At 41.5% G+C, this 15,606-nt stretch overlaps 1 protein-coding gene across 2 annotated transcripts in view; it reads left to right on the top strand.

Annotated features, from left to right (window-relative positions):
- The window catches only part of LOC139470770 (high affinity cationic amino acid transporter 1-like), a 47,079-nt gene that overhangs the window by 18,488 nt on the left and 12,985 nt on the right, over positions 1 to 15,606 (top strand). The window contains exons 3-4 of one of the 2 annotated variants that reach the window (XM_071253057.1): positions 6,127 to 6,246; positions 13,778 to 13,973. In XM_071253057.1, the coding sequence (XP_071109158.1) occupies positions 6,127 to 6,246; positions 13,778 to 13,973 (316 nt within the window). The remainder of the gene's footprint in view (positions 1 to 6,126; positions 6,247 to 13,777; positions 13,974 to 15,606) is intronic. The other variant, XM_071253058.1, reaches the window with a different exon arrangement.

Raw genomic sequence — 15,606 nt, 5'->3', positions numbered from 1 at the left:
TAATTATTTCAACATCGAATATCGCAAATTGCTGACACTGAAACTATAACAAGCATCTCATTATTGCATTCTATAACGCATAGAGTTAAGATGTTCAAAGACTACTTGCTATTTTCTACTGTTTTGTCAGGACAATAATTATGCTTTTTTTCATGTGCTCCTTCTCGACAGAGTCAATATCCGGACCACATCCGTCCCGTTTCGTAGCAGGCATATGTAATAATTACCGGCAAAACAAGACATTTGTAACCTTGCAAAGTCTCTAATATGTATGCTTTCTCAATATACTCTACGTAAGATATATACGGACAGGCAGTGTATAGAGAATAAAATGCCACGTGGCCAAGAGTACATTGGAGGATTTATGTCACTTGTGCACATGTTTGTACAACTGACCCAACAGTTGCCTATCGTAACGTAAGATAATGATACATATCGCCTGTAATGTTTAGTGTGTACATAATACCTGAGACATAAATGTAACATATACAACGCTTGAAGAAATATACCGTAAACCACCGTTATTCCGTTAGGTCCGTTCTCCCTTCTCACCGAATGTAGCATGTTATGTTATTCTGGATGTCGTAAACTTTGTCCGCTCTCCCTCCTCACCGTATGTAGCATATTACGTTATTCCTAATTCCGTCAGTCTTGTCCGCTCTCCCTCTTCACCGTATGTAGCATATTACGTTATTCCTGATCCCGTTAGCCTTGCCTGCTCTCCCTCCTCACCGTATGTAGCATATTACGTTATTCCTGATTCCGTCAGTCTTGTCCGCTCTCCCTCCTCACCGTATGTGGCATATTGAGTTATTCCCGATCCCGTTAGTCTTGCCCGCTCTCCCTCTTCACCGTATATGGCATATTGAGTTATTCCTGATCCCGTTAGTCTTGCCCGCTCTCCATCCTCACAGTATGTAGCATATTAACTTATTCCTGATCCCGTTAGCCTTGCCCGCTCTCCCTCCTCACCGTATGTAGCATATTGAGTTATTCCCGATCCCGTAAATCTTGCATGCTCTCCCTCCTCGCCAAATGTAGCATATTACGTTATTCCTGATCCCGTTAGTCTTCCCCGCTCTCTCTCCTCACCGTATGAAGCATATTAACTTATTCCTGATCCCGTTAGCCTTGCCTGCTCTCCCTCCTCACCGTATGTAGCATATTGAGTTATTCCCGAACCCGTTAGCCTTGCCTGCTCTCCCTCCTCACCGTATGTAGCATATTACGTTATTCCCGAACCCGTTAGTCTTGCCTGCTCTCCCTCCTCGCCAAATGTAGCATATTACGTTATTCCCGCTCCCGTTTGTCTTGCCTGCTCTCCCTCCTCGCCAAATGTAGCATATTGAGTTATTCCTGATCCTGTTAGTCTTGCCCGCTCTCTCTCCTCGCCGTATGAAGCATATTGAGTTATTCCTGATCCCGTTAGTCTTGCCTGCTCTCCCTCCTCGCCAAATGTAGCATATTGAGTTATTCCTGATCCAGTCTTGCCTGCTCTCCCTCCTCGCCAAATGTAGCATATTATGTTATTCCTGATCCCGTTAATCTTGCCTGCTCTCCCTCTTCGCCAAATGTAGCATATTACGTTATTCCCGCTCCCGTTTGTCTTGACTGCTCTCCCTCCTCGCCAAATGTAGCATATTGAGTTATTCCCGCTCCCGTTTGTCTTGCCTGCTCTCCCTCCTCGCCAAATGTAGCATATTACGTTATTCCTGATCCCGTTAGTCTTCCCCGCTCTCTCTCCTCACCGTATGAAGCATATTAACTTATTCCTGATCCCGTTAGTCTTGCCCGCTCTCTCCCTCGCAAAATGTAGCAAATGATGTTATTCCTGATCACGTTAGCCTTGCCCGCTCTCCCTTCTCGCTGCATGTAGCATATCATTTTATTGTATTTACTAATATGTCCGTTGACTGTATATATATGTGATAAAATTTAACGACCATACTAAACATACGTGTAAATAACTGAGTGCACTGCATTTTATGTCAGTCATGATAAACCGAAACTGTTTGATGTCATTTGAGAGCGTTAGGACTCCGTATGATAATGTGTCACAAAACTGCCCCCAGTCACACTTGTCGTGAACCTCACACACCTACACAGCAGATCAATTCCAACCTTCACACACCACTGCACATGCATCAATACATGCTTGGATCACGTGTTTGAAGTGACTGCGAATTATCATGTTACTTTGGCTCCACATGACGCATCGCAAGTGTCAGCTGGTGTAAGATGCTAGGATTTTATCGAAAAAAATTAACTTAGCGGCCAATTTGTAATTTTCCTTAAAACAGAGATAACTAGTGGAAAGTGGGTATTGGGAATATGACTGCCCGGGAACAGGTACCAAAAAAAACCTCACCCAAACGCGACACTTTTGGCGGCGCTCGTGCGGTGACAACAAAATGGTGAAACAGGTTTCCCGCCTATGGCATAAACTGCACGCGCATGTAAACTGTATAAATGCGTTCGTCTGCAAGGTATAACCACACGTGATGAAAGCACACAAAAGAAATGCCACGACTGTCACAGGAGCAGAGAGAGAGAGAGCCATCGGTATGGCCTAAATGGGGGCAACACAGGTCCAAATTGCGAGAAGGTTTGGTTGTACACCATTGACAGTAGCCAGGCTGATTCAACGGTACAGGCAGACAGGGAGGACACAGGACAAGCCTAGAACCGGACGACCCCGAGTGACAACACCACTTGAAGACGTTCAGATACGGCTCAAACAGATTCGTAACAGCGACGGCAGCAACAGCGTTGGGACATCCCATTAGTTAACGTACAGTACTACGACGACTTCGTGCTGCTGGAATCCGAGCGAATCGTCCTTTCCGAGGAATGGTATTGACTGCTCAACATCGACGCCTGAGACTGCGATGGGTGAGGCAGGTTCGACGCTGGCAAGTGAGATATTGGCGTCGAGTGCTGTTTACTGATGAAAGTCGGTTTAACTTGTTTCGAAATGACGGCAGAGAACGAGTTTATCGACGCAGAGAGGAACGTTTGGCTCCGGCGTGTATTCGAGAGGTCCATCGGGCGGGGGAGGTGTCATGGCGGTATTTGTGGAGATCAGAAGACTGATTTGGTGATTATACAGGGAAACCTGAATGCTGTACAGTACAAAGACCAAGTGTTGCAGCAAGTCGTGCTTCCGTTCTTACAAAACATACAGCAGGGGACATTGTTTCAACACGACAATGCCAGGCCCCATACTGCAAGACTGACTCGGAACTTTCTAAACCAGCAGAACGTTGACGTTTTGCCCTGGTCTGCCCACTCAATCCTATTGAACATCTGTGGGACCATCTTGACAGACAGATTAGAGCACGCCGTCAGCCTCCCGTCAACAGACAAGAATTGCAGCAGGTCCCGGGAGACGAGTGGCAACGGATTCCAGTCCATGTCATCAGAAGACTGACGTCATCGATGAGGCGGCGTATCACAGCATGCATTGGGGCAGCTGGAGGTCATACACGCTGTTGAAGGCAACTGTGTCGACAATGAACTTGTAGTGTGTCTGACAATTTTTTGGTGAAATTTCAGACAACTTTTGAAAATGTAATTTCTTACTCCACCATTGTTTACCTTGAGCTTACATTACCTGTGATTGCACAATTTCATACAATGTGGTTGATCAATCATGTGTTACCCCTCCCTAGATAATATTATAATTCACAACAAAACCTCTTCTTGTTATTTTTTTATCGATCATGGAACTCGACCTATACTTTCTTTTGCCGCCCAGTTTATAATGTCCCAGCAAATTCTTGAAAAATAAAGTCATGCTTCAATCTGTTGAAAAGAAAAGAAAAAAAGGCACATAGTTTTAAATTTAAAAAAACATATGGTTTTGCATCCGTAGCTGAAACATATTTATTCTCCATACAAAATCCCAGGACAGCCCTTTACAGCCACCCCCAAGGATATAAAATGGTCGGTGGGCCTCTTAACTGCAGCTAAATAGTGCAATGCATGTCCCTGTTTATCCTTTCTCTGTGAATCGATACGAATTCTTTCCCTCCATCACATGTTAATGTAGTGTCGTTACTATTCAACGGGCTTGATCAGGGCACTTTCAAACGTCAATCAGGACGCCTATTTCAATTGGCGTTAACTCGGCGATGTCAACTCACTCACTAACGTTAAATGTAATATGCAAATAAACCATTCAGTAATTAGAAGGTGTACTTGGAGCGCGGCACCCCAGCTCACTGACTCAAATAATGACGTCACACCACTTAACTACGTGAAGTAAGATTGATGCCGTTCTTTTGACGTATATTGCTGAAACCAATTCCCGAATCAATCGAGTCAACTACGCGTGAAATCATTGCTCTTAGAGAGGGTAATTTATAGACAGCTGTCTACAAGGGTGACGGGAGAATTGTTACCTTATAACAGCTCTATAAATTGACAAAACTCCCCACAACGACGGTAATACACAATGATAGAGCATGTTTAATGTGTGCATGTCTGAATACAGTAACGTCAAGGTTGACTATTGATGCAATACCTGTTAAGATAAGCACTTTGGTTCGTTATGTGTCGGTTATTTAAATTGGTCAAACCTGTTGTACTTCTTCCAAAAAAAACCCATAAAACATATGTATGATAATCTTACATGAAATCATTATAAAAAAAGTTACTTCGTTTGAGAATTCCAAACACTTGTGCTCTGTGCATGTTTATTTTAACATCGCAACAGTTTCACGCATTACCAATACAAAGGACGTAATTTAGAAATATGAATTAGTTACCTCTGACTGACCTCTTACCGTTCTAGAAATTCTTGTCCATGGTTTTCTGTATCACTAGATACAGTAATCCTTTTAGGATCCCCTGTGGAAAATCAATCTTTTATGCGTTCTTTATGCTGAAGTTTCTTGACGTCAAAGTTACAATCACCCCATGAATATTACTTGAAGGCTTTATTTGGCCATCATGGCATCACCATTCTCATCAGATTAGTTTTTTATTGAACTAATACATAATGTAAAGCAACCGGCATGACACCTAACAGGAGAGAAAAGCCGTGTTACACAACTGCAAACAATGTCGTCAATGCCAGATTGCACGTTAAACTGTAATGTCATCACAACAGGCTGCAGATTGATTAGTGGTGTGGGAAAACGCTTATACAAGTTGGAAAGGCAATCGGTATTTCAAAAAGACAGGTCGTCATTTGGGAACAGAATTAGAAGTAACTAATATGTTTGTAATGCGTTTGCGGGTGGTAGATATCAATTTCACAATACGTGATATAGCTCTGTAATGTATTTCTCATTAGTTAGCGCAGATGGGGGATGGATTTGCATAGTAATGACATGTATTGTTAGTTGGCCCTAGCCTGTTTGATGTGAAGGTTTGACCTGTTTCCATGATTATCTAGTATTCATCTAACAGCTGTAGCGTGTTTCATGTGTTTACGATGTGCGTATGTTGATGAATAAGCAATGTATTAACATCATTATGACGTAGGACGTGACGGCCGAGTGAATGTTTAGTACGAATAGAACAACGTACTCTACCAATTGATATGTATTATTAAAACCAGATGTGCTTCTTTCTCTTGAGTTAACAGATTTGTGAACAATTTATGTTTAGCTGATTAGGAGTGGCCTAGTTTTAAAGATGTTGCTCGCCATGCTGAATGTCCAGGTTCTGTTTCCCACATTAATACATCGTGTCCTGTGATAATGACTGAATATTGCGAAGATCGGCGTCAACCCAACTCTTTCGCTTCCTTATATGAGTAGCTTGTATTTACGTCCAGTGTACGTGGTTACGAAATTAGAAACATCATTATCGAGACGCAACATGAGTTGGAAGGTTAGAAGCTACATGAATAGAAAGCTGACATTCACATTGTTTAGAACAAACTGTAATATAAATACTTTATTGAAAAACTTATCCAGATATAGTTATTTCTGTACATGCTGTTCCGTTTAACATAATATTGTAAATTAACAATATGCAAGATCATAAAGTGTATATTCCATTAATATAAACGCACGAAGAAAGGGAATGAGCAGAATATGAGAAACTTTTTATTCAGTATTTGGTTTTAAATATCTAGAGAGTATTTTCCTCAAATGTTATATTTTTATGTTCCAGGCACTGGCAGCAGTGCGGGCCTCGGGGTGTACGTGCTGTCAGCATATATTGCACGTGCAGAGGCGGGGCCTTCAGCTGTCTTGTCTGTCCTGTTGGGTGGAGTGTCTGCACTCCTGTCAGGTAGGAATGTCTTAAAAGGAGGAACTGTCTGATTTTGTAATGTCTTAATAATCAGCTGTGTTAGACTTGCAAGAATTGCAGCAATGTAAGAATGAGTCCACCTTACATTTACCAATGCACATAATATAAGTAATATACACATAAACATAAACATTAACAGTAACTGATTCGCAGGTGGTAAACACTTTATTATCATTATTTCATTGCTTGATCTGTGGTCAGAGAGTATTGTCACTTGTGTTGTGTTAAAGAACGTCTAATCAAGATAGATCTGATCGTCATCTGGGCACGTGTGCAACAGATATAGATGACTGGCTTGTACTCATCACTGTCCAGTGTGGATCAGATATAGATGACTGGCTTGTACTCATCACTGTCCAGTGTGGATCAGATATACATGACTGGCTTGTACTCATCACTGTCCAGTGTGGATCAGATATACATGACTGGCTTGTACTCATCACTGTCCAGTGTGGATCAGATGGTTACAATGCGTGACACCAAGGAGACTGTCGATCACGCAGTCTTGCTTGTTTCGTCTAGACTCGATTATTTATCATTTATTGTCTGTCAAGAAATAGCTTGAATATTGCATTTACTTATTTGATATTGATTCATAAACATAATCATGCTTATGTCGGACTCTTACAATGGGCAATGATTTTAGTAGATATTATGTCTTATGATTATTGGGAGCACGGGGAACCAGCCCTCCAAGGCGCCACAGTTCGCTGTCCAGTTGCGTTCCTCGGACGCGCCAGAAACCTATGATTGTCGGTTCGAATCCCGGTTCTCCCCAAATAGATTTCTAGGTTTGTCAGCACCATACCTGTGCTCGTGGGTTTCAGTAAGGTGCTAAACGTCTGTGACCTGCTTCACCTCGGATTTTGCTCCCACACGCCGTGATATAACTGAAACACTATTCAAAGTGGCCCATCTCACGAACTCTTATGATCATGGACATGGTTGTGTCGCTTGTACCCAGACTACCTCCACTTTCATTGCAATGTGTGCTTATAATTCTCTTTTCAAACTGTAACAAAGTGAGACATATCTTCGGCACCCACTGTCATGTTACATACGTAGATATATACAAATTTAGTGTAAGCACACTGTTCATATACTATAATACATGAGTGTTTGTTCATGTTAGTACGTTTACCTCCCAAGGCCGATGTTTATATCTTGAAGCAATACATGCGTTATTTCTACTTGTTTAAAAAGTCCTCTCATCCCGGAAAAGACATTTCATATTCACCTTGTCCATTTGGTTGTGAGTGTTGAAGCTATTACTAATAAATCATGTACATATTGACCTAACCCTTCAAAGTGTTTTCACATCCTGTTACCTATGATACGGTGTCAAGGTCGATATGGTGGTTTGAAATTGGTTACGTTTTCGTGAAGAATAAGAAGCTAATATGTCTGCCCCTTGACATTTTGCTCGGCATATCTAACGTTGTTGAGCCGCACTTTTGTATTGATTAAATCTCGACTTTTCTCGTTTTCGTCGAGGTTGTATTTGACTCAGGCCGCTAGAGGAGCCAGGGCGTATTGCGCGAGGTAATCAGTCGACGGTAGACGGTGAGAGTTGGCGTGAGACGACAGTTACATGTAGACGAGTGTTGCTCTTTTCCTCGCGAGTGTTGTAAGCCGCTTTTTGTGTATTTAACAGCTTCCTTGTGATTCGAAATCTCTTTTTTTTTCTTCCTCAGAGAGTCGCATCGTCTAAGATCGATTGTTTACGCTTCCTGTGCAGTTCTCGGTTCGAAATAAGCGCAAAGACAGTTCTTTTTTTTGTTATTTCTTGTCTCCTGTACAGATGGGAACAGACCTAATACGGACGATGGTGGGAGGCTTTCAACCGATTTTGTTTTCACATGAAAACAACCGACGTACACGTCGTTATTTAAGACAGTCGTGGGGAACCGGTTCACGCCGATAATGACTTCTGTTAATCCAGGTGCTGAATTATTTATTGGTAAGCATGATGCCTAAGGCTCCGCAATTCGCAAGATCATGTTTCTCGGTTTGTCAGCACCAAACTGGTCTTCGTGGTTAATATCTGAGACATCTTCCTCATCTTGCTTACACGCCATAATATATAATATAACTGATATAATGTTAATGTTTAAAGTGGCGTTATCTCTCTCTCTCTCTCTCTCTCTCTCTCTCTCTCTCTCTCTCTCTCTCTCTCTCGCTTTCTCTATCTCTCCCCTCCTTTCCTAACTCCCCATCCCTTCCCCCTCCCCCACTATCTCTCTCCCCCTCCATCCGCTTCTCTCTCTCTCTCACTCTCACTCTCGCTCGCTCTCTCTCCCCTCCCTTCCTCCTTCCCCCTCCCCCCCCATCTATCTATCCCCCTCCGTCCGTCTCTCTCTCTCTCTCTCTCTCTCTCTCTCTCTCTCTCTCTCTCTCTCTCTCTCTCTCTCTCAGACAAAGAAGAAAACGTGAAACTCCGTATCCATATTATTACATAACGTTCAACTGGATTGTGTTTATAGTGGAGTACTCAGTTTGCAGCAGCCTAGACGTAGCCTCTGCTCCCCAGTATGATGATATCCTTCAACACACAAGTCAGAAAACCTGCATGAATACTTAAGTGTGATTACAACAAACTGAGATCCCAAACATATGTTGTAAATCCTGGATTGTATCCCTCCGCCGCCGGCCGGACATGAAAATTGCTCTGCCAAACAACCGGGAAGATCCGCCAGGATTCTCAATCGATGTTGACCACTCTCGCTTTAAGCTGTAATTGATCTGTTGGCGGTCGACATCGATTACATCCCGGGCGGTCCAGGTTTAGATTTGTTTGCCTGACAAATCGAAAGTATTGTTTCCACTAACCATATGGCAAACCTATGATCATGTCCACGCAATGCTCAATTGAGTTTCAACAGTAGCCCTTGGAGTAGGATTATCACCGTCTAAAGGATAGACTGAGATGTGTTTCTTTGAAGTGTCTAATTGGATTGATACAAGACTCAAGTTATGTGTATCGAACTTGTAATAAAAACTAATATTTTCGATTTCACTTCATATGAAAGAAGAACGAAGTCAGATAGTTTCCGGCATTAATCAGCGATGCCAGACAATGCAAGGGTATCTTCTTTCTGCACACGGAATTCTATGCTTCTGGCGTGGATTATGGTCGCAACCTACCATGTCTAGTGGTCTGAATTAGATATGTCAAAGACAATTAATAGATTCAAGAACGACATGTTTAAGTCATAATGCAGAAAGTCTTTATCGAAGTCTGCCCCTTTACTACTGTAGGATAGATCCCTATACCTTCAATGTCGACATGACAAGGTGGCGTTTACTCAGGACCGCTCTAGATTTTTTGTATTATTAATTATCTAACGGCTGGAATGGCAGTTGAGGGGAGACTAGATGTATTGTCTCTAATTTTCTACTTACGAAAAATATTTCCATTAGGCGTAAAACGAATGAAGGCATAAATATGTACGAGTCTGTATCTTACCGAAACACAAAGGAAACATCTCACGTAGCCCGTATAATGTTTGTTCCATTTGCCTAAGAAAACGTACAACTTTATGGACCACAGTTTATTGCATATAGAGACGTTTAGATGTAGATTAATACACTGTTATCAAGCTGGAATGACAACAACCAAGAGATGAGAGGTATAGATACATGACACGTTGTGATGAACAGCAGATTAACATTGACAACTAGAGGTAATAGATAACAAGTAGCGTACAGATAATGTGATGTAGCCAGATGTACAGTAAGCAGAATTTGGCTTGTGCCTGTGTGCGTCATTACCTGTGTTATTTGACATTCTTACTGTAAAATGCCACTTATACAGTTAATCTGCGTATATTTTCCCACCATTTCATAAACTTGGTGACTTTAATTGGGGCATGTGACCTTTGATCAACCGAATTCAAACATCAGTCGCGACGTACATGTAGTCAACGAGTAAACGCCACCGTGATCATGACGCGACTATTTGCTCGGTCGCGATTGGGGTACGTTTGCCTTGAACTGTAATGTAAAGTCATCAAAGCAAATTTGGGATCAATTATTCACTCAAACATAATAGCCTCGTCGATACTCGTGATACCCTGCTCAGAAGGTGAGATGGAACACCAACCGAAGCTTCTATCAGCTCCCCTGTCCGCTGTGAGGTAGCAGATGCTGGTGTCCCAACCTTTTGATATTGTCAAGCAGACGCAACATAATTATAACTTAGGCTTTTTCCTGTTAAAGTTATAGCTGTGCCACGAGAGGGTTTTCTTACAATACACGCGGAGGTCCTTGTGACACAATTCTGTGCAAGAAACTGCTCAGGAAGAAGTCTCTTTCATGCTGGTGTTCCCTGTACACGCACATCACCATTCGTCGGCGGAGAAGACAGAACAGGCTTCAATACACTCAACAAGACCACTCGACAGATATAGTACACCCTTCGAACTTAAACTTATAAAGTTCTTTAATCTTCATAGTGGGATCGATAAGCTTGAACCCTGTGATAGCAATTGCGACCTAAGAACGTGTGAGTGAACAGCAGCACTCGTCTCATACATAGGGGACGTTGATTACAACGACACTGAGGACAAAGAAATTTGACAAGGGAGATCTAATTTGCTGTAGTTATTGCTAAACGTGCTTAGATTTGAAACACTGTCAGAAATCAAAACGGAAACAGCCTTTCTCTTTTTATGTGATGTGCGTTGTTTGTTTGAGGTTTGTTCACACCATACAAGCCCTCGTAGGGGCCACCCTAATGCTATCTCTTGAAGATCAATAGTCATTTCCCCTTGTCAGAAGTGATCTAGTGGGGTAATTGTACCGCAGATCAAATAAGCAGCCAAAAAATGAAATCGGCGAAAAACGCGTTTATTGACCAAACCACTAGGCGCAAAATGTCACGGGAGTGTGTGATGTCAGTTTTTGACCCCCGATAAAATTTCTTCTGTAAGTAATTTCTCCCACTACTATTTACAATTGGCTGTAAAAGCCATCCCTGACCCAAGCGGTAAATCGGTCCTTTGAGGTTCTTTTACAAGGACGCAAGTTTCTAGATTGGTTCCGATCTCAAAGGAAAATTTCTTGATCTATTGTTTATCATATGAGAGATCGATGAGGCTCCAGACATGTACTTTGGGCAATGATGTACTTTGTGTCTGATGCCTCGGAGGTACATTGCCAACAGTTAACAGGAAATGTTCTTATCCTCTGACGTAAATTGAATGTTTACACATTACATAACCAGTGTGCCCTTAATATGCATACACTAATGTTCAATCCTGACTAATATGGTAATGTTGACAAACGTACATGCTATAAAATGTTCCGAGTTTTTCGGGAGCTTACATTATCGACCATCGATGTTACTAAATCGTGGTGATTGGGTCGCCTCGCATTGAGGTTAGCAACTCTATAAGCGTGACACCGTAAACAAGTGGTGCTAATGCCTGGCTGCACAAGAGAGTTCATGGGTGTAGAGCCTCTCGGCCTCTCAGGCCTGACTTTAGTTGTCACTGCATCACCTAAACTTTAAAGCCAGCTACGAATACATTCTGTCATATATACCATTTTCCAAGATACACATAGGATATGACACTGTTCGACCTTTGAGACTACAGTTCCTTTGTGTGTATGCATTTTGCGGCCAGTATGGATTTCTATGATGACTTCCAGATCTGAGCACCAGGACGGGCATCTAAACTTAATTATATTACCTTTTCAGGAAAGAAAACAATTCGAATATAACCATAGTTCTTTTACAAATTAAGATCGCAGATAGACTGGAATACCAAAATACATCAGTCACATTTTGTGTATTCAAAATCCTATCCATGTGGGATGCAGTGTCAAAAATCTTTCTCGTTTAATCAACAACAAGTTTCAAATTTCCAAGAATATATGCATTTACATATTACAACAATACATGGCAGAAGGGGGAGGGGGGAGGGGGGGGGGGTGGGGCGAGAGGGAGATCAGGGACTGTTATTGAGTACATTTGTTTTTAAATAACCGAGACCCCCCAACACACACACCCTACCACCGTTAATAAGACTTGTCCCAAGAATACAATTATTTATTTAGATCGAAGATGACAAGCAAATTCGGGAAAACCTTAACCGTTTCTGTTTCCACACTGTTACGTACCGTATTTTGGCTAGTATAGCACCAAACACACTATTTAGTGACTACATATCTGCTCAAGGTTGACATTCAATAAACACAAATAGATTATATTGATATTACGTACTCAATGTAGAGCTTCTCCTCTTCAGTATTTGATCAAACGCTAATGGCCGATGCTTGACATTTACCTTACATCTAAGTTCTACTTCCGTGAGCTGTGTTTTGCCGTATACCGTCACTTCTGATGAACCATGTCATACTGACAGTCAAGTGTTTTGTTGCCACGAATTGATTACAAACTATCGGTTTTTATACCTAGCTTCTGGTAACGTCTCGGGACGTAATTAAAAATAACATTGATCATATAGATAGACCAATCTTCTAGTGTAACCGGGAAATTTGAAACCAGAATCTATTGTTTACAAATTAAGTACGCAGATACATATGCCATATTCAATAGAACGTTTGTTCAGAATGTCGTAAATACTTACAATCAAATCATTAAGTCTGACTAAGAGTCTTTCCTCTCGCCATTTCTTCAATTTGTAGTGTATGGTGTCCAAGGAAGAATATCTTATCCCATGGGCCTATAATTTTGTTATATGATATTTTGCTTGTTGTTTAACGCCGCACTCAACAATATGCCAGCTGTGTGAAGGGGGTCTGTTAATAATCGAGTATAGATCAGACAATCCAGTGATTGACATGATGAACATCGATCCACGCAATTGGTACACAATGACATGCATCAATCAAGTCAGCGTGCCTGACCACCCGATCCCGTTAGCTGCCTTTTACGACAAACATGGGTTGTCGAAGAAATATTCTACTCGGGATCTTCACAGGTCGCTAACATGTTTAATTAGTTTGGGACTAATTGATATGTGTACGCTAAAGCACTTTAAATCGATACTCTACAGCTAACACGACACCTCATTGCCCACACTGACAAACAATAAACACACAGATGTCTTCATCAGTTGTTACGGAAATCCAGCTTTATCGTAGTCTAACTAGGGACTGCATCTCGCCAAGCAGTGTTTCAATTGTTGCTTCTGGCTGCATCATTTGAATACAGATACAAAGTGCAAAACCACAGCTGATTGACTGTCTCTATGTCTCTTGTATATTGGGCCAAGGGTTAGCCTTGATGTGGAAGCCCCTGGTTCGATTTCACCACAAAGGTACAATATATAAAGCCAATGTCTGGTGTACCCAGTTGTGATATTGCTGGAATATGGCTAAATCATTCAAATTGACAGCAACATGACAAGACACACATCGACTAAACTTGTGTTAGTAACTGATTCCCCGTTAAAGAACAAACAAATAAACAACGTTATTCAGTTCCAATAATCCAAAATCAGTCATCCTTTAGTGCTGTATAAGCTTCCACGTGTCCTTGCAGGTGTCTGCCACGCTGAGCTTGCTGCACGGTTCCCTCGGGCAGGGTCGTCCTATGTCTACAGCTACTCCACATTCGGCGAACTGTGTGCCTTCATCACGGGATGGAACCTTCTCCTGGAACACGTCCTGGGGGCAGCAGTGGCGGCAAAAGCCTGGAGTGGATACGTCGACTACATGCTCAACGACACCGTAAACAGGTGCGTTACATGATTTATGTTAACTGTTTCTTAACACGATACATGTACACGTTGTTATTAAATCAGCTCGTCATTCCTCGATCGGACAAGCACACTTCTTTCCATAATAATGAATTGTGCAATGTGACTGTAGGTGACTTCTTGGAGAGACCAGTAGTTAATGTTGATTAACTGTAGCTTTGACTATGCTGATAGGAAAAGTCGCATCTCATGCCGTTTGTTAATCAATGTACGCACTCTTAATGTCTGATTTAACCCCGTCGTCCTAATTACAATTAATGTATCTTGACGTGATTATAGACAATGTAAGGTTCCAAATTATATCCGCTAATAGACTACTTTCGAGAAAGTAAACTGAATAAGATACACTTTTACTGACAGATAATGCAAGGTACGCCAGTATTTCCTCAGTAAATGGTGTACGTTGCCAGTGTACCTGACACGTGGATGATTTCGCTGTAACGGTAGGATGGTCAGTCACGTTTCTGGTACATACTTTGTTATTTTGCGCTTACTGGATCTTTTATGTCTCTGATCCAAAGGAGATGAATGTGTAGTTCCGCGACAGTACAAATTATTTAGTTTCAGGAGTGTCGTCAGATTGTAGGAGTAATCCGACATTTATTTTCAATAAATTCTATATATTAACGTTTCCTAGTATATCAAAACATGCGTTATCTTTAAACTTTAATTCTTAACTACGAGGAAAATATTTCAGTTCATTCATTCATTCATTCATTCATTGAGAGATGAATTGAGTTCGTTTAATTGCTGTTTCACAAACATGTTACATTTCAAACTCCGTTATCTTGACTAATCACATTCCATCCTGTCATAACGTGTTGGTGTGTAAAAGAACGCTTACACTAGTGGGCCGCTGTCATTCAGGCCAGGACCCGAAGGTTTAGGCGAGGACTTGTTGTCAAGACAACAGGCACACGTAAAGTAGCGTATTACTTGTCATCAATATACACCAGGGGTGGCAGGATGACGGATTACAGTGGTAACTTATTCTGAAGACCACAGGTGTGCGGACTTAAGGAGATCCGTGTTAAATCTTCAAAGCTCTGATATTACATCTGTTGTCCTAATTTAGATTTCTCCTGTTGACACTGTCCCTTCATCAATATGAGATCTTTTCTTCTTTATCAGAAGTTATTTCTACCACAAATTTAATTCAAATATTTGCTTTGTGGAATATGTTGTGTAATTATGTAAAGACGTCAAAGTGTAAATATAAGTGACTAAACCCTTTGAATATACATAAGAAGGCTCAGAGTGATTGTACGATTCATACTATATCATGAGCATGTGTTTATGAATCACTATCCAATATCGACGATACCAGGCGTTCGCGAAAAGTGGAGCAGACCTTGCTCCACCGGTGGCATCCGTCACAAACACATGCAAAGGCAAGTCAATTGTTCACCTGAAATTAAATTAACACGGGAACATTCTATAACAATCAAATAGAGAATTGCATAGAACATCATTTTTGATACTGATGAATCACGTGTGGAAATGGTCCGAGCAAGAGTCATTTGACGCTATTTAACATATTGATATTGTATCTCAAAAGTTGTAAACACCACATCACATGTTTTACAATATGTTATAAGCTCGTGGGTCACAT

This window comes from Haliotis cracherodii, unplaced genomic scaffold (genome assembly GCF_022045235.1).
Source record: "Haliotis cracherodii isolate W230 unplaced genomic scaffold, xgHalCrac1.p SCAF_21, whole genome shotgun sequence".
NCBI classification, from domain to species: Eukaryota; Metazoa; Mollusca; class Gastropoda; order Lepetellida; family Haliotidae; genus Haliotis; species Haliotis cracherodii.
Note: the sequence above shows the minus strand (reverse complement) of the source record. Positions and strands in the feature narration are given on the sequence as shown.